Here is a 23744-nt window from a genome sequence, read left to right on the forward strand (position 1 = left end):
TGACATAGCAGAAATAAAGAATACATTGGAAGGAATAAACAGCAGGTTAGAGGAAGCTGAGGATTGGATCCGCAAATTAGAAGATGGTAGGAAAAAAATCTATTAGAGATCCAAAAAGAAAAAACAATTATAAAACAGGAGAACAGTTTAAGGGAGCTGTAGGACAACACGAAACATAACAGTATTCACCAGAAGGGGAAGAGAATAAGCAAGGGATAGAGAATTTGTTTGAAGAAATAATTACAGAAAACTTACCTAACCTGGTCAAGGAGAAGGATGTACAAGTTCAGAAGGCACAGAAAGTCCCAAGCAAGAATCCTGAGAGGCCCATGCCCATATACATCATAGTTAAAATGCCATAAATTCAAGACAAAGAGAGAATATTAAAGGCAGCTAGAGAAAAGCACTCTGTTACAAAGGAGCTCCCATAAGGCTGTCAGCTGATATCTCATCAGAAACTCTACAGGACAGAAGGGAATGGCATGAAGTATTCAAGGTAATGCAAAACAAGTATCTGAAACCAATACTACTCTATCCAGCAAGACTGTCATTGAAGATACATGTTGAAATAAAGAGCTTCCCAGACAAAAAAAAGGCTAAAGGAGTTTATCACCAACAAACCAGCATTGCAGGAAATGTTAAAGGAACTGCTGTAATTAGAAGTAGAAATAGAGAGGAAGAAACATAGGCATAAAGAATTAAAATGGCAATAGATAAGTATCTATCAATAATAACCTTAAATGTGAAACAAGTTAACTACAAGTTCAAGAAAATTTAAGTCATATATCAAACATTTCAGATCACAAAGGCATGAAATTAGAAATCAACTACAGTAGAGAAACTCATAAACATTCAAATACATGCAGGCTAAACAGCGTGTTACTAAACAATGAATGGGTTACCAATAAGATCAAGAAAGAAATCAAAAACTTCCTGGAAACAAATGAAAATGAACACACAACCACCCCAAATCTGAGGCACAGCAAAGCAGCCCTCAGAGGAAAGTTCATAGCACTACAGACCTACCTCAAAAATCAAGAAAAATTTTTAGTAAACTCCCTAATCCTACAACTTAAAGCGTTAGAAAGCTCCCCTGTGAAGCCATCGGGACCAGGTCTTTGGTTTGCAAGGAGTTTTCTTATTATTGATTTATTATTATTAGCCTATTCAGGTTTTCTAATTTTGCCTGATTTAGTTTTACATGATCTCACTCATGTGGCTAGACTGAGGAACAAAATAGATCCAGAGACATAGAAGCATGGAACAGACTGATGAATATCAGTGGGAAGGCGAGGCCAGAGAGTCATGGGGAGAGATTAATCAAAGAACTGATATGCATGTGTGCATAACCCATGGATACAAACAAAAGTGTGGTGAAGTCCTGGGCGGGGGCTGGATGCAGGGTGGAGGGGATTAATGGGCAAAAAAGGGGGGTACGGGGGATATGTGTAAAACTTTCAACAATAAAGATAAATAAAAAGTATTTACAAAAGAAAAAGTATTTATAATTTTATTTTAAATATAATTTGGGAAGGTAAAAATTTGTTTTTTGAAAAGAAGTGTTAATAACTGTCCACCTACCCTATTTGGGTAAAATAACTTAAAACTTTAGTAAGTGCCTTTATATTCCTTTGTCTTTTTTCCCCCTGTCAACAAAGACATGGTAAATTTATATCTTGCATTCATCTGAAGAGGTTTTTATTGCAATTTTATTACGTCCCACCTGAACTGATTCATGTAGGTTTTCCTTTCCACATTTTCTTCCTTCACCACCCCCTCTCTGTTTTCAACCGTGAAATCTTTATCTTTGTAGAGGTCACTATTTTTGTCAGGTAGTGCAGGTTTTACACCAAAAGTAATAATATCATTCTTTATATGAAAATTTTTCTCTGCCATTCATTCAGCAACTAGTGAAATCTTGTTTCAGGAACTTATTTGCCAGAAATACTAAAATGAAAGGATTCCAGTTGCCTAGAAAAAAAAGTAAAGGAAGAAATGATTATTTCTATGTGAAAAAGGGAGAGCAGAGAATGAGGAAAGCCTTTGCTGAGAAAATAACATTGGAGCTAATTCTTAAAGCAAGTGTAGATTTCATTGTGTTTCAAAAAGAGAGAGAAGGTCACATAAATGAATTAGGTGTTGCTAAACTACAAGGTAGATTTCAAGGAGTATGGTATAGACATGTATGGATGCACAGGATGAATTAAATGGAGATGAAATGAAGGGGTTAGAGACATTGTACCCAAATTGTGAGAGTTTCACAAAAATTCCATTGGAAGAATTTGTACTTGATCAGGAGGCTGTTAAAAAACTTTTAAATCCCTTCAATCAGAAAATGGCCTTAAGGCAATCTAATTTAGCATTTTAACTCTAAATTCATAATAGAGAATGAATTTGAAAGGAGAAAGACTAGAGGAAGGGAGATCAGGTAAGAGGTTTATGCAGGAAATGATGATTGATGAATTAGGGTAGTGAAGAATCACTTGAATCAACAAGTATTGATGACCAGTTAGAAACGTAAGGAAGGAGGAGACAAAAATGACTTAAATTTTTGGGTCAAGTAACTAGGAGGGTCCTGGTGTCATTCAATAAGGTAGAATGCAAGAGAAGGAAATTCATATGGAGAAAATAAAATATTGGAGTTGTTCTTTTTGTGGCATTTACAGGGCATCTAAGTGGAGATGTCCAGGAGAGTTGTCTAGGATACAGATGTAGATTTGGGAGTTAATAGAGAATAAATTAGAAGAAAGTAGCATTGAGGAAACAAAACGGATACTGCAGAAGTACATGGCTTAGAACTAAAACTAGTCATGATTCATTAAATATACCGTGGCTGTAGCCTTTTCCCACAGAAATCTTGTTTACTTTTGATTCCTTGGCTCTACCCAAGTTGTCAACACACTATGTACAGGTATTTTCCCCCCATTCCTGAAATTGTTTGAAATCTAGTTAAATTTTTTTCTTTATTGTTGAAAGTATTACAGGTGTCCCATTCCCCCTCCCCCCCCCAATTGACCCCTTCCACCTCTCTTCCATCCCCTGCCCTGGCCTTCACCCCGTATTGTCTGTGTCCATGGGTTATGCATATATGCATATAACTTCTTTGGTTAATCTCTTACCACTTTCCACCCCACCTCTCTTCCCTCTGAAATATGATCATCTATTGCATGTGTCAATGTCTCTGGATCCATTTAGTTTGTCAGATTCTTTTGTTCATTAGCTTCTTAAAGAAGACCCTTCAGCATTTCATGCAGTACTAGTCTGGTGGTGATGAACTCCTTTAGCTTTTCCTTGTCTGAGAAGCTCTTTATCTGAACTTCAGTTTTAAATGATAGCTTTCCCGGGTAGAGTAATCTTGGTTGTAGGCTCTTGGTTTTCATCACTTTGAATATTTCTTTCCACTCCCTTCTGGCCTGCAAGTTTTCTGTTGAGAACTAAGCTGAGTGGTATGGGTGCTCCCTTGTGGGTAACTAACTGCTTTTCTCTTGCTGCTTTTAAGATTCTCTTTTTGTTTAACATTTGTCATTTTACTTATGTTGTGTCTTGGTGTGGGCCTCTTTGGGTTCCTCTTGTTTGGGACTCTTTGTGCTTCCTGGACTTGTAAGTCTATTTCTTTCCCTGGGTAGGGGAATTTTCTGAAATTATTTTTTTAAATAGGTTTTCAAATTCTTGCTCTCTTTCTTCTCCTGGCACCCCAATAATATGAATGTTGGGCCTCTTGAAGTTGTCCCAGAGGCTCCTTATACTATCTTCATATTTCTGGATTCTTTATTCCTTTTGCTCTTCTGGTTGGGTGGTTTTTGTTTCCTTGTGTTCCAGATTTGATTCTCAGCGTCCTCTACTGTTGATTCCCTGTAAATTATGCTTCATTTCAGTTTGTGTAGCCTTATTTTCTGATAGGTACTTTACTAGGTCATTGATGGTCTCACTTGTTTTCGTAATAGTCGTAGTAATATCCTTGAGCATCCTTATAATCATAATTCTGAACTCAGTATCTAGTAGCTTGCTTGGCTCTATTTCATTTTTTTCCTTTTCTGGAGATTTCTTCTGTTCTTTCCTTTGTGACATGTTTCTCTGCCTCCACATTTTGGCTGCTTCCAGGTCTTTATTTCTTTGTATTAGGTAGAGCTGCTATGTCTCCTGGAATTTGTAGAGTGGCTTTGTGTAGAAGGTGTCCAGTAGGATCCAGTGGCTCAGCCTCCCCAGTCACCTTAGCTGGACCTTCTAGGTGTTCCCATGTGTGGGCTGTGTGCACTGTCCTGTTGTAGTTGAGCCTTGGTTACTTTTGGCATCACTGGTAGGAACTGACCCCCAGGCCAATCAGCTATGAGGACCAGGTGCAACCATAGCCAAAGAGCTGCTGTGCTGGAGACACCCCTATGGAGCAGGATTTACTTCAGTGGAGCTTTGGTGTTCACCAAGTGCTCCCCTTGAGTGAGTCACTCGTGGATGTGGTAGGGTTGTAATCCAGCATGGTTGTGTCTGACCACCACGTGCATTGTCCCTGGGGCCTCCGGGGAGGTGCAAAGTCAGCCTCTGCCAGTGCCTTGCCCAGGGCCACCCAGCATGAGCTACACAGCAAACCGTAGTTGGCTGCTAATTGTGCTGGGATTGGAGTTGTCTAGGAGAGGCCAGCCTTTGAACCAATGCAGGCTGCCACTAGTGCCAGTCCTCGTGCCACTTATCAAGACATATGGGGCACGCTGCTGCTTGTTTGAGAGATTTTAGCAAAGTCCTAAGCATGAGGCTAGAGAGGCCACTTGCATAGAAAAGCCACTGGGAATGGCTTGGATGACCTTGCAGGTAGGGAGGGGCGGGGCCAAAGGTGTGAGTCAGGTGCTGGCGATTCAAATATTTTACCTGCCTGCCAGCTCTGGGTGGGAGGGCTCACCCAAGGACCAGTGGCCTCCACCAGTTCTTCTGCCTGGGAGGAAGCTGCCCCTCCAGCTCTCACCATGATTTCAGGAAGGTTAGTTCCTCCCCAAGTGTCCCAGATCCTTTCAAGCTGCTGCCCGGCGCTGGGCTCAGAGGGAGCGTCCGAGTGAGTCTGTGCTCGGGCCCTTTAAGAGGAGCTGCTGGGGCTCCCACAGCCTCTGCGTTCCTCAGTGACAGTCCCCGCTGGTTTCCACAGCCTGAAGTTGTGGGGACTGCCTTTCCTGGGCCTGGAGTCCTGGGCTGGGGGCCTGCTGTGGGGCTGGGACCCCTCAGTCCTCCAGTAAACCTCCCCTCCTGAGATCTCCTCCTAGGTTTAACCTGCGGCATCGTGGGTGGGCCCGTGGCCGCTTCTGCATCCAGCCCCAACCTGCCCGCGTCTCCGCCCCTCCTTCCAGTCTCAGTGCTTCTTCAGTTCCCTGGTTGCGGTGCTTTTGCTCAGCCAGATCTCAGGAGGCTCTGAGTGATGGTGGTTCTGTATTTTATTTAGTTGCAATTTTGATGTGGTTGCGGGAGGCGGCGGGTAGAGCTGTTACCTCCACTGCCATCTTGTTTCTCTCCGGAAATCTAGTTAATTTAAACAAAACATACTAGTCATAGAACTCATCTTTGTTGCCTTAAGCAGACGTCATGCTACATTTCAGACCATTACATTTGAAACACTCTTTGAATAAATGCTTGAATGCTAAATTTCAAATCCTACTCATAGTAAATGTGAGGACAGAATGTTTTAAATATGCTTTGATAGATTTTTCCTCTAGCTTTAAAATATTTTGAAAAACTGCCATTCTGTATTTCAGGCGAGTTTTGTGGCATCTGGAAATCGGACAGATATTTCCTTAGATGATCCCAATTTCTGGCAAAAATGGGCTAAAAAGGCAGAAATAGATATAGATACCATCAGTGGTAGAGTAAGTATTTCTTTTTTAGAAATATTATCTCTTGGGGATAATTTGGTAATATTATTATAGTTTAAGGTAATGAACTGTGTATTTACCAAAATAAGTTTTTCTGCATCAGTAAATTGATGTAGGTTACTAGAATAATCACATTTTGAGTCAGACACTGCTTCAATTTCATACTCATGATATATGTCATGATAAGTTATAATGCAAATTAAGTTTAATTTGGGGTATTATTTATGTCCCTAAAATTATAATGTGTGTCTTTAAAGTTTTTTTCAATGTCTTTAAATCATGTGTTCTTTTTATTTATCTTTGTTGTCTTAGTGTCAGATTCTGTTAATGATGATCCATTCAATTGTACCCATCTTGTATCATAAGATATTCCATCCCGAATAGCATTTGTTTCCACATTAGTCTGACTCTCAAGACTACCAATTCCTAATGAGCAAAGCTGTCTTATTTATCTCTATATCCGCAGCCCATAATATAGTGCTTAACTTAGAGAAATTTCTCATTAAGGTGAAAAGTATGTAAACTTTGGTGATTTTGAATGAATTAAGCTAAATTGAACATAGTGAGTTAATACACTTATTATTTTGCTTTTTGTGTATTAGAGTAACTTTTGGAAAGCACTGAAACATATTTCTATATCTGTAAAATATTCATGTCCTTTGACCAGTATTTTTATTCTTACATACTGCCCTTCTTTTGAATTTATCTTCAGGATAAACTTAGATCACAAAGATTTACTTTAGCATTATTTATATTAAAAATTTTAAACAATCTAAATTAAATTGTTAATTAGGTGAAGCATGATCCATAAATTCAGTTTAAAATATATTTTATGGTTATTTCAGATGTATAATACAATAACTTTCATATTACTTATAAAACCAAATACCATTATTTTTAGCCCTATTACTGTAATATCATAAAATTATGTATGTATGGTAATAAGAATTTTAAAGAAATATAAAATTTTTTCAGTTGATTTGTTAAGTTGGTAAAATTATTAGTAATTTCTTTTTCTCGCTTTCTCTAATTATTTTCTTTTTCATACTATACGAAAGGTGAAAATGTAAGACAATGTTATAAGCCAAATAGTAAAAGGACCTTCAAGTAATAGCTGTTAAATTTTACAGAACAGCTTGGTTATTGACACTCCGAGAATTAGGAAGCAAACAAGACCCTTTAGTGCCACAAAAGATGAATTGGCCGAATTATCTGAAGCTGAAAGTGAAGGAGAAGAAAAGCCCAAACTACGGAGACCCTGTGACCGTTCCAATGGCTATGGAAGAACTGAATGCTTTAGAGTAGAGAAAAATCTGCTGGTTTATGGGTAAATATTATTTTTAACATTTGCTGTTAGTAGTCTGCTATGTAAAGTTACAGAAAACATACACTATATTATAGTATATTTTTAATTTGTTAAAATAAAAAAAAATTATTTCTAAAGTACCCTGAATTTATATGTTTAACGTATATTTAATACCAGAATGAGGCGACCTTCTTAAGTTTTAAATTATAAATGTATCACTAAAGTGAAACTCTTTGTTCTCAGATTTGAATATTTAGGAATACAGAAAGAATAATACTCTCCATTAAGGAATAAAATATACTAGAATTTACTATACCATGGTTCTGCATTTTACTCATGGGGGAGAAACTTGATTAGATAAATCCTATTAATGAGAAAATGTGTTTTTTGCAGTTTTCATGTTTTTTGTCCATGATATATGCTTTCCTTTAGAACTTGACTTAATAATAATGTAAATATACCTTTTTTAACCAGATGGGGCAGATGGAGAGAGATTCTATCTCATGGTCGTTTTAAAAGACAGCTAAATGAGCATGATGTAGAAATAATTTGCCGAGCCCTCTTAGCATATTGCCTTGTTCACTACCGAGGAGATGAGAAAATCAAAGGCTTCATATGGGATCTCATTACTCCAACTGAAGATGGACAAACTCGAGAGCTACAGAATCATCTAGGTAAGAACATTATTTCATTTTGTCCTTCCTTCCTTCCTTCCTTCCTTCCTTCCTTCCTTCCTTCCTTCCTTCCTTCCTTCCTTCCTTCCTTCCTTCCTTCCTCCCTCCCTCCCTCCCTCCCTCCCTCCCTCCCTCCCTCCCTCCCTCCCTCCCTTCCATACTTTTATTGATTTTTAGAGAGTGAGGAGGGATGAGAGAGAGAAACATCAATGTGTCTCCTGCAAACCCCCCACCAGGGATCGAGCCCACAACCCAGGCATGTTCCCCAACCAGGTGTTGAACCAGCAACCTTTTGGTACACAGAATAATGCCCAACCAACTGAGCCACACCAGTCAGGGCTAAATTTATTTTTATACGTGTAATTAGTACTTAACGTAATACCCTATAAAGTTTTGTAGTATTACAAATTTAACCTTTAACCTTCACCCTCAATTCAAGTTCCAACTTAGAAAATACCAATATTATCAGTTTTGTTGGTTTATACATGTTGTTGTCAAACATGTATAGGCTTGCAAGCTGTTGACCCAATAGTATGCCTTAGGAGTCTTCCCATTTGTATTCATACAGACTATCTTATTATTTAAACTCCTACTTAGTTGTCTAAAGTGTGGATATTCCATAATTTACTTGGCATCTCCTTTAATGGACATTTACATTTTCAGTTTTAGATGAGTGGAAAATAAGCTTCAATGAAGATCCTGTACATTCCTCTTGTGCACATGAATAAATGTTTCACTAAAGTAAATGTCAAGAAATAGAATTGTTGAAGAATATATGTAGCCTTCGTACCTAAAATATGGTCTATGGTTAATAGCATCAGCATCTCCTTTCAGCTGCTTAGAAATGCAGAATCTTAGGCCTCAGTCTTATTGAATCTCAGTCTACATTTTAACAAGTTCCTCAGCAATTTGTATGTTAATTAAAGTTTGGGAAACAGATATACATTTTACACTTCCATAAATACTTTGATTTGCTGTCAAATGTGGCTTTACCAATTTACAGTCCAATTTGTGGTATACAAGTATCTTTTTCTCCACAGGATTGCTAACAGAACATTTTTTTTCTGCATAAAATAATTGAATTTTCTATAAAGATTACTGAGCCCTTAAATTTGTGTTAAATTTTGTTTTATTTCATCAACAAATAACCTGTTAAAATGCCCTGTACATGCTCCTTGTTCTCGGAATATAAGAAGAAACATTCTGGCTAAGTAGATAGAAATAATAAGAAAATAGGTAAATTAACTAATTAAGTGCAGATTGTGCTAAGTACTGTGATGTAAATAAACTAAGTGCCTAGTTGGAAAATAACAAAAAGCAACTATTTTAGAATAGTCTTTTTTTGAGGCCTATCTTAATAAGAGTCAGTGAAATTAACATGAAGAGCTGACTTCCAGTAAAGATGGAAGAGTCACACAAATATAATTTCACTCTTCCTTGAAACCCTACTTATGTCCATAAAGAAAACAATTTAAGGCATTAAGCTTGATAAATTCTACAGGCAAAAGTCCTAATTTCTTCAACAAATAAGTAGTGGTAGGTTATGAAATACATAAGGTATCTATAAACTAGTGGTTCTCAACCATACATGCTTTTGGACCTGAATCCCATCCCCACCCAGTTGTCACCACTTTGATCATGTTATTAGCCTTTAGTTGGTAGAGGCCAAGAGTCCATAGACAGCGCCAACAATGAAGAGCTATGCAGCTCAAAATACAAATACACCTGGTCCCAACTTAATGATGGTTTTACATATTTTTAGACTTTACGATGGTGTGAAAGTGATACGCGTTCAGTAGAAACCATACTTGGAATTTTGAATTTTTATCTTTTCCCAGGCTAGCAATATATGGCACAATACTCTTTCGTAATGCTGGACAGCGGGAGGGCCCAGAGCTCCCAGTCAGCTACGTGATCATGAGGGTTAACAACCAATACTCTGTAGTGTATTCATTGTGTTAGGTGATTTTGCCCAACTGGAAGCTAATGTAAGTGTTCTGAGCTAAGGTAGGTCAGGCTGAGCTATGATGTTCAGTAGGTTAGGAGTGTTACATGCATTTTCTCTCTCTCTTTTTTTTTTAATATATCTTTATTGATTTCAGATAGAGGAAGGGAGAGGGAGAGAGAGATAGAAACATCAATGATGAGAGAGTCATTTGATTGGCTGCCTCCTGCACGCCCACGACTGGGGATCAATCCCACAACCCGGGCATGTGCCCTGATGGGGAATCAAACCACAATCTCCTGGATCCTAGGTCGGTGCTCAACTCCTGAGCCACGCCCAGCAGAGCTGCATTTTCAGCTTAAAATGGGTTTATCAGAACATAACCCCCATAGTAAGTTCAGGAGCAAATATATATGGTCCTGAGATGGAAAACCCCTGCTGTGTCCTAAAGGAGATTTAAGGGTCTATAGTCAGTTCTAGTGTGTGGTCCATTGTTGGGTCCTGATTAAAACAACCCAGCAGAAATTTTTAAGTTATTTTTATTAGATAATTGTAAAATTGAATACTAAACATTAAGGAAAGCAGTATTGCATTTCTTAGGGCTGATAATGGTATTGTAGTTTTTTTTTCCTAGAGAAAGCCTTTTATATATGATTAAAAGAAACAATATAATGACTGATGTCTTAGATTTACTTCAGAATAATTTGGGAGCTTAGGGAGTTAACAAGATATGGTTGAAACAATATTGGCCATGAGTTGATAATTAGTGAAATTAGTTGATGGGCCATGGTGATCCATCATATTATTCCAACTATTTTTGTATATATTTACTCCATAATTAAAAATAATTAGGCATAAACCCTCAGAAGTGGAGAGAATGGAAGAAGAAATAGCAACAAAGTTTTTGGAACCTAGAAACAAATAGATCAGTGGTGAATTTAATCAACTGCAGAGACCCAATCTTAGGTCGGCAATAGGAATGGCAACAACACACTCATGTTCTGCACAGATAATCCAAAAGTTTGTGATCATCAGGAGTTTGTGATATCTGGAACATATGGAAGCAGATGTTAAAGACTAGGGCTTTGATTAGAATGGGGTCAGATCCCTAAATACCCTCTTCAAGCCCAGGCAGCCAGGATGAAGACTGCCTGATAGCTTATCTCTGGAAAGGATAAAATAGAGCGTTCCTGGAGGCATTGATGGTGAAGGTTTGGAGCTACTAAATGGCGTTAAATGAAAATCTCTACGTTAGACAAGACCATACTCAAGGAAGAACACTAAGGAATTTCCTTTGGTGAATCTGACCAGACCAAAACCTAAAGATAATTACAGGGAAAAAAACAGTGAGATTACCCTTCAATGAGTCCACAGCAGTAAGCTCCACCCATTCAGATTACCTATTAATTTTTTGGACTTTCATTCTTAAATATGAGCTAACAACCCAGGCTCTCAGTTGTCTGAGGAAAGTCTCCAATATGAGAGATAGTAAAGAGACACCTGTAAATTGACCTTGAAGTCAACAAGGATTATAGAAGTAGAGGACAGCTTTTTAAAAATTCATTAATATCTTCAAAGATATTTCAAATATATTTTGATTTTGAAAGAAGAGTAAAGTGTTCTAGAAACATTCAAACCACAAACAGACCTCTTTTAAATTATAAGTTACATTGTAATTAGCAAAAATGAAAGAGCAAATAGGATTAAATGATGAATTCGAGATAACTTTGTTAGGGAAAAGTTTAAGGATATAGAATGTCTACTTGTGTTATTAGGAAAATTTAAGTATATATGCTTTTAAATATGCATTGTTTAGTTTCCAAACCAACAAAGGTGAGGACTAGAATGCAAAACAATGTTAATATAGAGCAAAATACAATTTAAGGTGGTATTAAATTGCTTGGTATTAAAAAATTGATTGGTATTAAAAAAGGACACTACATCATAAAAAATTGATTGGTATTAAAAAAGGACACTACATCATAAAAAACACCAATCCATAAAACAAAGTTTGAACTTGTATGCATCAAGCAAAATAGCCTCAAAATATCAAGGCAAAACCTGCCAAAGTTTTAAGGATAAAAGGACAAATCTACATAGTGCTTCTGTTCACAGTGTGATGGAACTTCTAGCCTGTAGAAAACAGCAAGGAAAAGATACATGAGGTAAGAATTAAAAGGAGGAGTCCAAACTTCTGGAGTAGTAGTAATTGTGAAAAATTGTAAGAGAAACCAACTCAAGCGTCATTGAAGATTAATAGGAGGTGTATAGTCATACACTAGATTCTTACACAGCAATTAAAATGGATGAATTAGTTTCATGAGTCATCAAGTATACATCCCAAAAAATATTTATCAAGAGTAGTCAATCAATAATGTCTGAAAACTTAAATACTATAATTTCTCCAACATATGAGTATAAATATGCATGTAATGCAAAAACAAATTCAGAGTAGTGATTCTCTCTGGAGAGGAAGGAGTAAAGTAGACTTCAACTAATTATTACTTCCTTCAATACAACTGACCGAATATAGGATATATTAACATTAAGAGTGGAACCATTTATTGTATTTTTGAAATATTTCACAACAAAAATGTCAAAGAAATAAATAAAATGAATTTAGCTCTCAAACAGGAACCCACAAATCAGTTTTGATAATCCAGGCCAAAACTTACTATTTTATGACTAAGGAAGTAAAAGTAAAGCAGAGGGAAAAGTTTGATCTTTCAGTTTTTACATTTGAAAAAAAATATGTTTTGGAACAAAAAGGAAATGAGAATAATTCATTTGAGATAGAAGAATTATTGGGGGAAGTTGTCTTAATATGTGTATAATCATGTTGACCCATCATCTTGTGATTGGATCAGTATTGTTACCATTAATATTTTAAAGATCTTTGTATAGCCTATACAGGTCTCTGTGACTCTCTAGAAGTTTATCATATTAAAAGATATTTTTATCTTTCAAATATTTTAAAGATATTTTTTATCTTTCAAATTGCAGATCTTTATATAAATTATCCCTGATTTCACATATGGTTCTCATTTCAATAGGCCTGTCAGCCCCTGTACCCAGGGGACGAAAAGGGAAGAAAGTAAAGACCCAGACAAGCTCATTTGATATACAGAAGGCAGAATGGCTTCGAAAATATAATCCTGAGCAACTACTTCAAGATGAGGGCTATAAAAAGCATATAAAACACCACTGTAATAAGTGAGTAGTGGGGTATTTTTAACATAGCTCATTATAAGTTTATTTTTCTGAATTTATTAACAACCTTAAAGCATGCTTTTTTGTTTTGTTTTTAATATATCTTTATTGATTTCGGGGGTGGGAGAGAGAGAGAGAGAGAGAGAGAGAGAGAGAGAGAGAGAGAAACATCAATGATGAAAGCCATAGATAAGCTGCCTCCTGTTCACCCCCCGCTGGGGATCGAGCCCTCAACCTGGCCATGTGCCCTGACCAGGAATGGAACCATCATCTCCTGGATCCTAGGTTGATGCTCAACAGCTGAGCTACGCCTGGCCGGGCAAAGCATGCTGGTTTTGAGGATTGGTCTAGGGCCAATCCTAATCTTAATCTTAAAGGGTATACTTCCACAAATCATAGTGCCTCTCCTGTCATTCTTTCCATCGAGAGAGAGAAATAAAACTGGCCTCCAAATGATCTCATTGTATCTTACTTGGATATTAAATAATGATGACTGTGAAGATTTTGGAGAAACCTATTTTATATATATGGTAGTAATGAGATTTATTTAATCAGAACTAATATTATTTCATTACGAAAATTCTACATACAAATTTTTTTCTAATTTAAACCCAAAGGATGGATTTTCTTTAGTAATTAATATCTTTGTGTCTTTTACCTGTTTTTCTTCACCTTTAGGGTTTTGCTTCGTGTAAGAATGCTCTACTACCTGAAGCAAGAAGTCATTGGAAATGAGTGTCAGAAAGTATTTGATGGAGTTGATGCAAGGTAAATGAAATAGCTTGTTTATATTTTTCAGTTAGATGAGGTTAAAAAATTGTACCTGTATAAGTGGCTAGTTAATCAATGAAATTCACAAGAAGAAAAATCACCAAACTTAGAGAATGAACTTTTACCGATTTGTGACCTTCTATTAATATCATCTTTACATTTGCCACTAAAAGTTATAACATAATAACGGTACCAATGATAGCAGTATTGTGGTTTCCTGCCACCAGATCTGAAGCTTATCCTTTCTGAACTCATTCTTCTAACTGCAGTGTAAGAGGTTTTATGTTGACTGACTTTTATGTTCACGTATGATCCATCCAACACCCCAGTTTCTCAGTTCCTTCATTTTTATCTAGTCATCTTTTTTGTCTTCACCACAGCCACATACTTGCAGTTGTGTACTTAGTCTTGCCATCCTCAGTAACAGCATTACTTCTTAAATTTCGACAGTCACTTCCTTTGTTTCAAATCACTTAACTCAGGTACTTTTCACCCTGATTGTCTAACTTTAGCACAGTGTCTTTCATCTTACCACTTACTCTCCATCACCCTTTCCATGTGAGTCAGCCTATATTCTATCATCCCACAGTCTAATCAGTAACTAAAATCCTTTGCTTGCCTTTCCATCTGTTGCACATACGTGGCACAATCCCAGCTTAGGATAATCCCAAATATTAATTTACTTCTTTTCTACATCTGAGCAGTTGAACATTACTGAAGAAAATCAAGTAAACCCTGCTCCAGTGACTCATTTCAAATTTGTGAGCATCGATCCCTAATGAGATTAATCACAAACCACTAGTAAATCCACTTTCCTGCTCTTTAAGAAGACCCTTCCACCTCTCCTCTAACCATATTCCCCCCTCCACTTACCTTCCCACTTGCTTGTTTTTACCTGCCTCTTCTACCTGTCTTTTATGCCTTCACATACGTCTCTCTTCTTGTCACTCTTTCTTGGGCATTCTCATCTTTTCTGTGACTTCAGTTTTCATTTCTAAATACTGATATCTTCCAGATCTTATCTCCAGCCCCTATTGCTGGTCTGAACTTCAGTTCTACATCTCTCAAATGTCCCATGATTGCTAATGCCTCCAGGCCTTTGCATTCTTGCTGGAACAGTGTTTCCTCCTCTTATTGCCCAGCTGCCATCAACTCACCCTTTCTTTACCTCTCAAGTCTGGGTTAGGCACATGCCCAGAGTACCCTGTCACCACATTCATCACACAGTATGGCAGGTACATCTTCTCAAGGGCAGGGGTATGTTTGTCTGATTATTGCCATCATTGGCACATAGTGAGCTGCTTAACTACATTTTGAATGAATGATCTAGCCTTTGGAAGTTAAAGGATGCTTTATGCAAGACATAGCATAGGAACCGAATCTTTCAAAACAGAAATCAGTAAGAAGATCACAGTCCGGCCAGTGTGGTTCAGTGGTTGAGCTTCGACCCAGGAACCGAGAGGTCACGGTTCAATTCCTGGTCAGGGCACATGCCCGGGTTGCAGACTTGATCCTCCCCAGTAGAAAGGTGTGCAGGAGGCAGCCGATCAGTGATGCTTCTCTCTCTATCCCTCACCCTTGCTCTCTCTCTAGAAATCAGTGACAACATTTTTATAAAAAATAAGTGGAGCACATGCGCCTTGCTGTATTCCATTCCTTAGCGGTTAGTGGACACTCAGCATGCAGACGGCGCTTATGTTTGAACAATAGGTGTGTACCCTTTTCTCCACAGGCAGTTCCACCTGATGGTTGGTGAGAACTCACTGACCCACTTTCTTCCTTGTGGCATCCTATCTCCAGTGTTTTTCTCTCTTTATCTTTTAGAGCTTATACTTTGTTTGTCCCTAGTGAGGAACCAATCAGAGATACAGTTAACCTTCTTTAACTATATTTTTCAACTTTGCCATATGACAGGTCTCCATCCATTTCTCCATATTTCTTGGGTTAAAACATTTTCTGCTAGCAAAACGTGTGGAAAATAAAAGTAATTTCTTACCCATTTTTTAACATTTTATTTATTTATAAAACATGTAAGTCTGTCTTTTTTAATGTTCTTTGTTTCAACTATATTAGTGGTTAAATAAGGGCTTCTAGTGAACATACTGAGCATTTATTAGTTTATTTCTATATGAAAGTTTGAGTTCCCAAAATCAACCAACTTACTAATGAAGTTTTGCCATATGACTTAATTATAAGTAGGAAACTCCCCAATTCTTCATATCTATATGTCTTTGTTAATTAACTTGTGAAATTCTACATAATATCATTTATATTGTTTTATAGTTTCATTTCTGATTCTTTGAAAATTGATAATTCGTGAATGTTAGAGAGGGCAATTAGCAATTAGAATATTTGGTTTCCTGGGGTAATTTACCCTACCTAATTCCTACCCCTTCTTCGCCTGTTGAATAAGGTATAAGAATGTTGTACATATAAATGAATGATACTTATTGTAGACATTAGCTTTATATGAGCCTAAAGGAGACTGTGGCTTGAATCACTGTGTTAAGAAGTGAATATTTCAGTCCTTCTGTACACCTCTTTAAAGGTGTTTATACATGTTACTTGCAGAAGGTTTCTGGGAAAATAATTTCAAGTGATAAGCAATGTAAAAGGAAATTATGTACGCAGAATTATAAGTGCCAGAGTTATTTCATATTCATGGAAATAGCCAGATTACCGGAGCACTATGGATATTTTATAGTTATTACTTATTACATTTTCATTTTGTGGCATAGTGTTTTATATATATATGGCATAAAATAGCAGTTTGAGTGTTTTGATCAAATTATTAAAAAAAAACACTTGCCATTTTCCTTTCCTTGTGAGCAATTGTAATTTTTCAGTGTGATTTTACTTGGCAAGAGCAGTCTAGAAGAGATAACTTGTTTTATAGCCTAATGCAATTTATTTGCCCTTTTAGGGCCTCAATTTCATCACAAACAAAATGAAATATTTAAACCAGGTGATTTTTCTAAACTTGCTGACATAAGTTTACTTTCCAAAGGAGCCCTTTGTCTATATCTAAGGGAAATCGGTGGAAATAATATGATTACTTAAGAGTGAAGTAAATCTTGTTGAAACTTATTTCTTCTGTTGAGCTTAAGAATATTAATTCATTTTATGGTAACTGTTGATATTGTATAGTTTCGTGATTTTAATTCAAAATTAAATGGCAATTATGGAATATTTTAAAAAATCAATGAAATAAAAATCTTACCCTTTTGATAAAAAATTCATAATCCTTTACAACATAGGTAAAATTTTTCCTCTTCTTTGACTTGTTTGTAGTAATTCATAATGCCATGTTATGCTTTATTTTTAAGTGACATCGATGTTTGGGTCCCAGAACCAGACCACTCAGAAGTTCCTGCTGAATGGTGGGATTTTGATGCTGATAAGTCACTCCTTATTGGAGTTTTTAAACATGGTAAGTGAAAAGTAAGGTTGTTAGAGTCTTTTTTTATGTGTAGTGTTATTCAGCTAGTTCTGTTTATTGATTTCCACTTACAGTTCTATTGCAGCCACATTCATGTTATTATATATATCATATAAAACATATACTACCAAACTGTCTGTCAGTCACTACCTTTCCTTGTGGAGAGTGGCACTCGTGAACTGCCCCCCTGGATGTCTCACGCAGCTCCACACCTCAGCAAGAGTTCTGATGTGAAGTGTGTTGTGTGTGTTTGATCAATTCTTCCTCTTTTTCATTTGAACAGATAAATTCAAATTGTCAAATACATAATACCAGGTCATGTAATATTTATGTTTATTTCTAGAAAACATGTATCCTTTTAATAGATGGTCACTTTAGGCCAGGAACATCATCCACCATAAGTATGAGGGATGCTTGTATTTATACATCTTTCTTTTATCTCTTTTACTTTGATCATTGGTGATCTCTCCAGGATATGAGAAATATAACACTATCCGAGCAGACCCGGCATTATGCTTCTTGGAAAGAGTGGGGAAGCCTGACGAGAAAGCAGTAGCTGCGGAACAGAGGGCGAATGATTACATGGATGGGTATGTGCACTTTGGTCATGAATTCGCCATATCTCTGTCAACGCCATCGTGCTCTGTGTCACAGAGTAGGATCAAGGAAGAGAGTGCCCCACATTCTTTCTTTTAATGAGTCTTTTATTTTTCCATTTCTAATAGTCATGGCCATTAAGGCCATTACATTTAGGAGCATAAGAGGGAAGAAAGCTACAATTGAACAGAAATAAAAGTTTCATTATACCAGTTATAAGGTCTTTCTATTATCTTACCAAAAGAGGAAACTAAGAGACTGTGTTAAGATTAATAGTTCCACGTTTAAAAGTGAGTATGAGTGGCAGTATGAGTAAATTAAAATGAAATTTCTTCTGACTTGCCATATAACAGTCTTTATGCCATGGCTTGATTTCCCCTGGCCAAAGAACAGAGACTTCAGTCTGACTTCTAAGACATTAAAAAGTCCTTTCCACAAGATTCCACTTGTTTGTCTTGTTGAGAAATTTAAGTCCAGTACAATTATTATTGCATTTGTTGGTGTTTTAACAGGGATGTGGAAGATCCAGAATACAAACCTGCCCCAGCTTTCTTTAAAGATGATACAGAGGTATGCTTTGGATCATATTTTAAAATCCTCAATATTAGTTGTTCTATGGTTTCTTTTGTTTGCTTTTTCTTTTGTGTGCTTTTTCTTCATGTTTTCATTACACATAATTCTGTTCCTCAGAAGATTAGTTAGTTATCAACTTACGTTGACAGATTTCACTAATAATCATTCAGAATTTGCCTGATCTCCCCTTTTCGACAAGTTGGAGGCTGGTTTGGGCATGTGAGTGAAATGGAGTTTTGCCACTAACTATGCTCATAGGAGCTAAGAAACACAGTGTCCAGGGCCAGAATCCCAAAGCAGAGTCAGAACTAGATACAAAAATTACACAGCAACAAATAGGAACTATACTGACAAAATGTTTGCAATAGGGAGTGGGGCCTAGAGAAATTCTGGACTGCTGAAGTGTAGTTTGAAGTGCTCTGTTCATATCAGATCCAAAGGAAGGACAGGAATTGGATGAGAATGCAGAAAATAATCTGTGAAGTGGGGCAGGTGATGTTAAAAGAGATGAGGAATTTCCCTTATATGTATGAGACCATGGTGAAAGACTAAGTGATGTTATAGTTGTCAGGAGGATTTGCTGCTCTTGGTAGCCTTGGGGCTCCAAGAGGAGGTTTCTAGAGAGAGCTGCCAGCCAGCAGGTGCTAAAGAAGCTGCCTGAACTAGAGGAAGTGGTGCTGGGGAAGCTGTGTGTGCCATGGGAGCTGAGCAGTGGGGAAACCCACCAGAATCTGGAAGTCAAACCTCTTTCCTCCTACAGTGTCTCTCAAGCTCCCACTACTGACAGAACTTACCACACTGACTGGCTAAGAAAAATTATTTAAAGAGCCCAGATCTGTTTTCTTAGGGCTAGCAAAAGGCATCGAGAGAGGCAGTATATTTAGAGCTGAGGCAATAAATCAATAACCAGCACAGTAGATTACATGAAAAACGTTTTAGAGACAAAAAGAATAGCATGATAGTGTTTTTGCAGTATGTGTAATAGGCATTCCAGAAGGAGACATCAGAGAGCATAAGGAAGAAACCCTTTTTTTTAAACCTTTATTGTTGAAGTATTACAGATGTCCCCTTTTTCCCCCTATTGATCCCCTGCACCCCACATCCATCCCACCCTCAGGTCTTCCCCATATCAATGTCTGTGTCCATAGGTTATGCATATAAGCATATAAGTTCTTTGATTGATTTCTCTCCACCCACTCCACCCCCGCCTTCCCTCTGAGATCACTCAGCCTGTTCCATACTTCTATGTCTCTGGATCTATTTAGTTCATCAGGTTATTTTGTTTATTCCACATATAAGTGAGATCATGTGGTTCTTGTCTTTCTCTGATTGGCTTATTTTGCTTAGCATAATACTCTCCAGTTCTGTCCATGCTGTCCCAAAGGGTAAGAGATCCTTCTTTTTTACAGCTGCATAGTATTCCATGGTGTGAATGTACCACAGCTTTTTTATCCACTCATCTACTGATGGGCACTTGGGCTGTTTCCAGATCTTAACTATTGTAAATTGCACTGCTATGAACATAGGGGTGCTTAAGTTCTTTGTGATTGGTGTTTTGGGTTCCTTAGGATATATTCCTAGTAGTGGGTCAAATGGCAGGTCAATTTTTAATTTTTGAGGAACCTCCATACTCTTTTCTATAGTGGCTGCACCAGTCTGCATTCCCACCAGCAGTGTACCAGGGTTCCCTTTTCTCCACACCCTCACCAATACTTGTAGTTCTTTAATTTGTTGATGGCAGCCATTCTTACAGTTGTGAAATGATACCTCATTGTGGTGTTAATTTGCATCTCTCTGATGATTAGCGATGTTGAGCATTTTCCCATATGTCTCTTGGCCATCTGTATGTTCTCTTTGGAGAAGTGTCTATTTAGGTCCATTGCCCATTTTTTAATTGGATTGTTTGTCTTCCTTTTGTTAAGTTGTATGAGTTCCTTATGTATTTGGATATTAACCTTTTATCAGATGTGTCATTGGCAAATATATTCTCCCATACAGTGGGCTCCCTTTTCATTTTATTGATGGTTTCCTTTGCTGTGCAGAAGCTTTTTATTTTGATGCAGTCCCATTTGTTTATTTTCTCCTTTGTTTCTCTTGCCCTAGGAGATGTATCGGCAAACATATTGCTACGAGAGATGTCTGAGATTTTGCAGCCTACGTTTTCTTCTAGGATTTTTATGGTTTCACGCCTTACATTTAAATCTTTTATCCATTTTGAGTTTATTCTTATATATGGTGTAAGTTGGTGGCCTAGTTTCATTTTTTTATATGTACCTTCCCAATTTTCCCATCACCATTTATTGTTGAGACTGTCTTTACTCCATTGTATGTTCTTGCCTTCTTTGTCAAATATTGAGCGTAATGACTTAGGTCGATTTCAGGGTTCTCTGTCCTGTTCCACTGATCTCCATGTCCTTGTGCCAGTACCAGGCTGTTTTGATTACAGTGGCTTAGTAGTATAACTTGATATCTGGTATTGTGATTCCACCAACTGTGTCTTTCTTTCTCAAGATTGCCGTGGTTATTCGGGGTCTTTTTTGGTTCCATATAAATTTTTGAAGTGTTTTTTCTATATCTGAAATACACTGTTGGTATTTTAATAGGGATTGCATTGAATTTATAGATTGCTTTCGGTAGTATGGACACTTTAATGATGTTAATTCTTCTAATCCATGAACATGGTATATTCTTCCACTAGTTATATCTTCCTCTGTCTCTTTTTGCAATGTCTTGTAGTTTTCTGAGTACAGGTCTTTTACCTCCTTGGTTAAGTTTATTCCTAAGTATCTTAATTTTTCTTGTTGTAGTGTTAAATCGGATTTTTTAATTAGTTTCCCTTTCTGAGAATTCATTGTTGGTGTATAAAAATGCCTTCGATTTTCGGGTTTTAATTTTGTATCTTGCTACTGTGTTGCTGAATTCATTTATTAAATCTAGTAGTTTTTTGGTGGAGTCTTTAGGATTCTCTATGTGCAATGTCATCTGCAAATAATGACAGTTTTACTTTCTCCTTTGCAATTTTGATACCTTTTATGTTTTCTTGTCTGATCGCTGTGGCTAGGACTTCCAGTATTATGTTGAATAAGAGGGTGAAAGTGGACACCCCTGTCTTGTTCCTGTTCTTAGGGGGAATGCTTTTAGTTTTTGCCTATTGAGTATGATGCTGGTTGTAGGTTTGTCAATAAGCCTTTATTATGTTGAAGTATGTTCCCTCTATTCCCACTTTGCTGAGAATTTTTATAAAAAATGGGTGTTGGATTTTATTGAATGCTTTTTCTGTATCTATTGATATGATCATGTGACTTTTGTCTTTCAATTTGTTTATGTGATGTATCACGTTTATTGATTTGTGAATACTGTACCAGCCTTGCATCCCTGGAATGAATCCTGCTTGGTCATGGTTTACTATCTTTTTAATATATTGCTAGATCCTATTTGCTAATATTTTGTTGAGGATTTTAGCATCTATGCTCGTTGGGGTTATTGATTGGCCAGTAATTCTCTTGCTTTGTAGTGTCTTTATCTGGTTTTGGAATTAGGCTAATGCTGGCCTCGTATAAAGAGCTTGGAAGGGTTCCTTCCTCTTGGATTTTTTGGAATAGTTTGAGGAGGATTGGTGTTTTTCTTTGAATGTTTGGTACAACTCCCCTGTGAAGCCATCTGGACCAGTGGTTTTGTGTTCTGGGAGTTTTTTGATTACCGTTTCAACTTGGGAGAAAACCATTTGTAAGAGAGATCAGTGGAGAATTTTTCTGAACTTTATGCATCATCAGATTCAAGCAATAACGTGAATCTTGTCAGGATAAGTAAAATTAAATCCACTCTTAAGAAATGTCCTGCTGTAACTGTAGATATACCAAACAAAGAGAAGGTGTTAAAATCAACCAGTGAAAAAAGACCCGCCTATAAAGGGATGAGAATTCTAAAATTAGGCTTTTCTGAAATAATGCAAACTAGTAGTCATTGGAATAAAATCACCAGTTACAAATATGTTAAGTTTATAATAATGTTGAAATACTAAAAGATGCTTTGTTAGCTTATAAAAATTAGGTATATAACACAAGCAAACTCTTCAAGATTAAAAAGAAAAGATTTGAAGGTTTTCTAATAACCAAATATGAGAATGAATGAATTATGTGATAGCTGGTATATAGAACAATAGAAAAAACAGTTGTAAACCTGGGCTGTTTTTACAGTTAGAGGAAGGATGGAGGAAAAGAAACTGACTTAAATGTAATCATAGGAAGGGAAATAATTTTAGTAATGACTGGTCTAAATGTCAAAGGCAACAGAGAAATATGAAGGGGTGAGAATTAAGAACAACAAATTACATAACCCATGGACGCAGACAATAGTATGGTGAAGGCCTGGGGCAGGGAGTGGGTGCCGGGTGCAAGGGGCCAATGGGGAAAAAGGGGGATATGTAGAATATTTTCAACAATAAGGATACATTTTTAAATAAGAAAAAAATAAGTAAAAAAAATTGAAGACCAAGAACAAATTATAATTTTTATTTTTGCTATATTAATCATTAAAAGTTCTATAGCAAAAAGTTCTATTTTAAAGAAGTTTGATTTGCTTTTCTTCCTATCTGTTTTTTAACCCAGCTGCCCTGTGACAATTTCTGTTTTCTTTTAAAAGGATGATGTTTCCTCACCGGGAGATCTTGTTATAGCAGATGGAGGTAAATTGCATTTAATTCTTTATTTATTATTGTAAATTCACATTCTCATGGTACCATGAAATCAAAGACTAATAAAGTTTTGTAATATTTCAAATATATGTGAAATTTTTGTTGCAGAGAGTCGTAATCGTTATTGGACATACTAGTTGGGAATTTAACTATATTTTTACTTGCAAATTTTTATATAGTGACTCAGTGAGATTTTATAGACTGGAAGCTGATTTTTTATTGCTTGATCATTAGACTTGTATGTGGTATTTCATCATTAAAGTGTTAATTCAGTAATTCATTCAGCTAGTTATTAGTTCCATATGCACATTAGGGACCATTCTTACTCATTTAATTTCTGCAAAGCCTTTCTGTGCAGGGTCTTCGCCTTCTTTGTGACAGCAAGATAGGAAGGCACTGTCACTAGAGTACACTCATTACCTCCTAGGAACCAGGGGAAATGTGCCTCACTCTTCCGTAGTTACACTAGGAACTAAAGAGGAGATTAGCTTAGCATGAATAGATTACCACTTGATTATGGTGTATATTAGTTTAGTAACACACCCGGGAAATATACAGTGAAATCCTGCACTGTATTGGGTGTATACAAGCTTAAAAGTTCAGCATTGTCCTATTGAATTTTTTAAAATGTAAGTTCCTCCCTAATGACTTGTAAAATGTTTTCATTCCAGTTAAACTGAGATAAAT

At 36.8% G+C, this 23744-nt stretch overlaps 1 protein-coding gene across 11 annotated transcripts in view; it reads left to right on the forward strand.

Moving 5' to 3' along the window:
- The window catches only part of CHD9 (chromodomain helicase DNA binding protein 9), a 166348-nt gene that overhangs the window by 119389 nt on the left and 23215 nt on the right, over positions 1–23744 (forward strand). For 10 of the 11 annotated variants that reach the window (XM_087827121.1, XM_087827120.1, XM_087827122.1 and 7 more), the window contains 9 exons: positions 5733–5843; positions 6980–7176; positions 7630–7829; positions 12828–12987; positions 13663–13752; positions 17082–17185; positions 17667–17784; positions 18304–18361; positions 23006–23048. In XM_087827121.1, coding sequence (XP_087683247.1) covers positions 5733–5843; positions 6980–7176; positions 7630–7829; positions 12828–12987; positions 13663–13752; positions 17082–17185; positions 17667–17784; positions 18304–18361; positions 23006–23048 — 1081 coding nt within the window. The remainder of the gene's footprint in view (positions 1–5732; positions 5844–6979; positions 7177–7629; positions 7830–12827; positions 12988–13662; positions 13753–17081; positions 17186–17666; positions 17785–18303; positions 18362–23005; positions 23049–23744) is intronic. The other variant, XM_087827126.1, reaches the window with a different exon arrangement.

Source organism: Miniopterus natalensis, chromosome 18 (genome assembly GCF_054644295.1).
Source record: "Miniopterus natalensis isolate mMinNat1 chromosome 18, mMinNat1.hap1, whole genome shotgun sequence".
NCBI classification, from domain to species: domain Eukaryota; kingdom Metazoa; phylum Chordata; class Mammalia; order Chiroptera; family Miniopteridae; genus Miniopterus; species Miniopterus natalensis.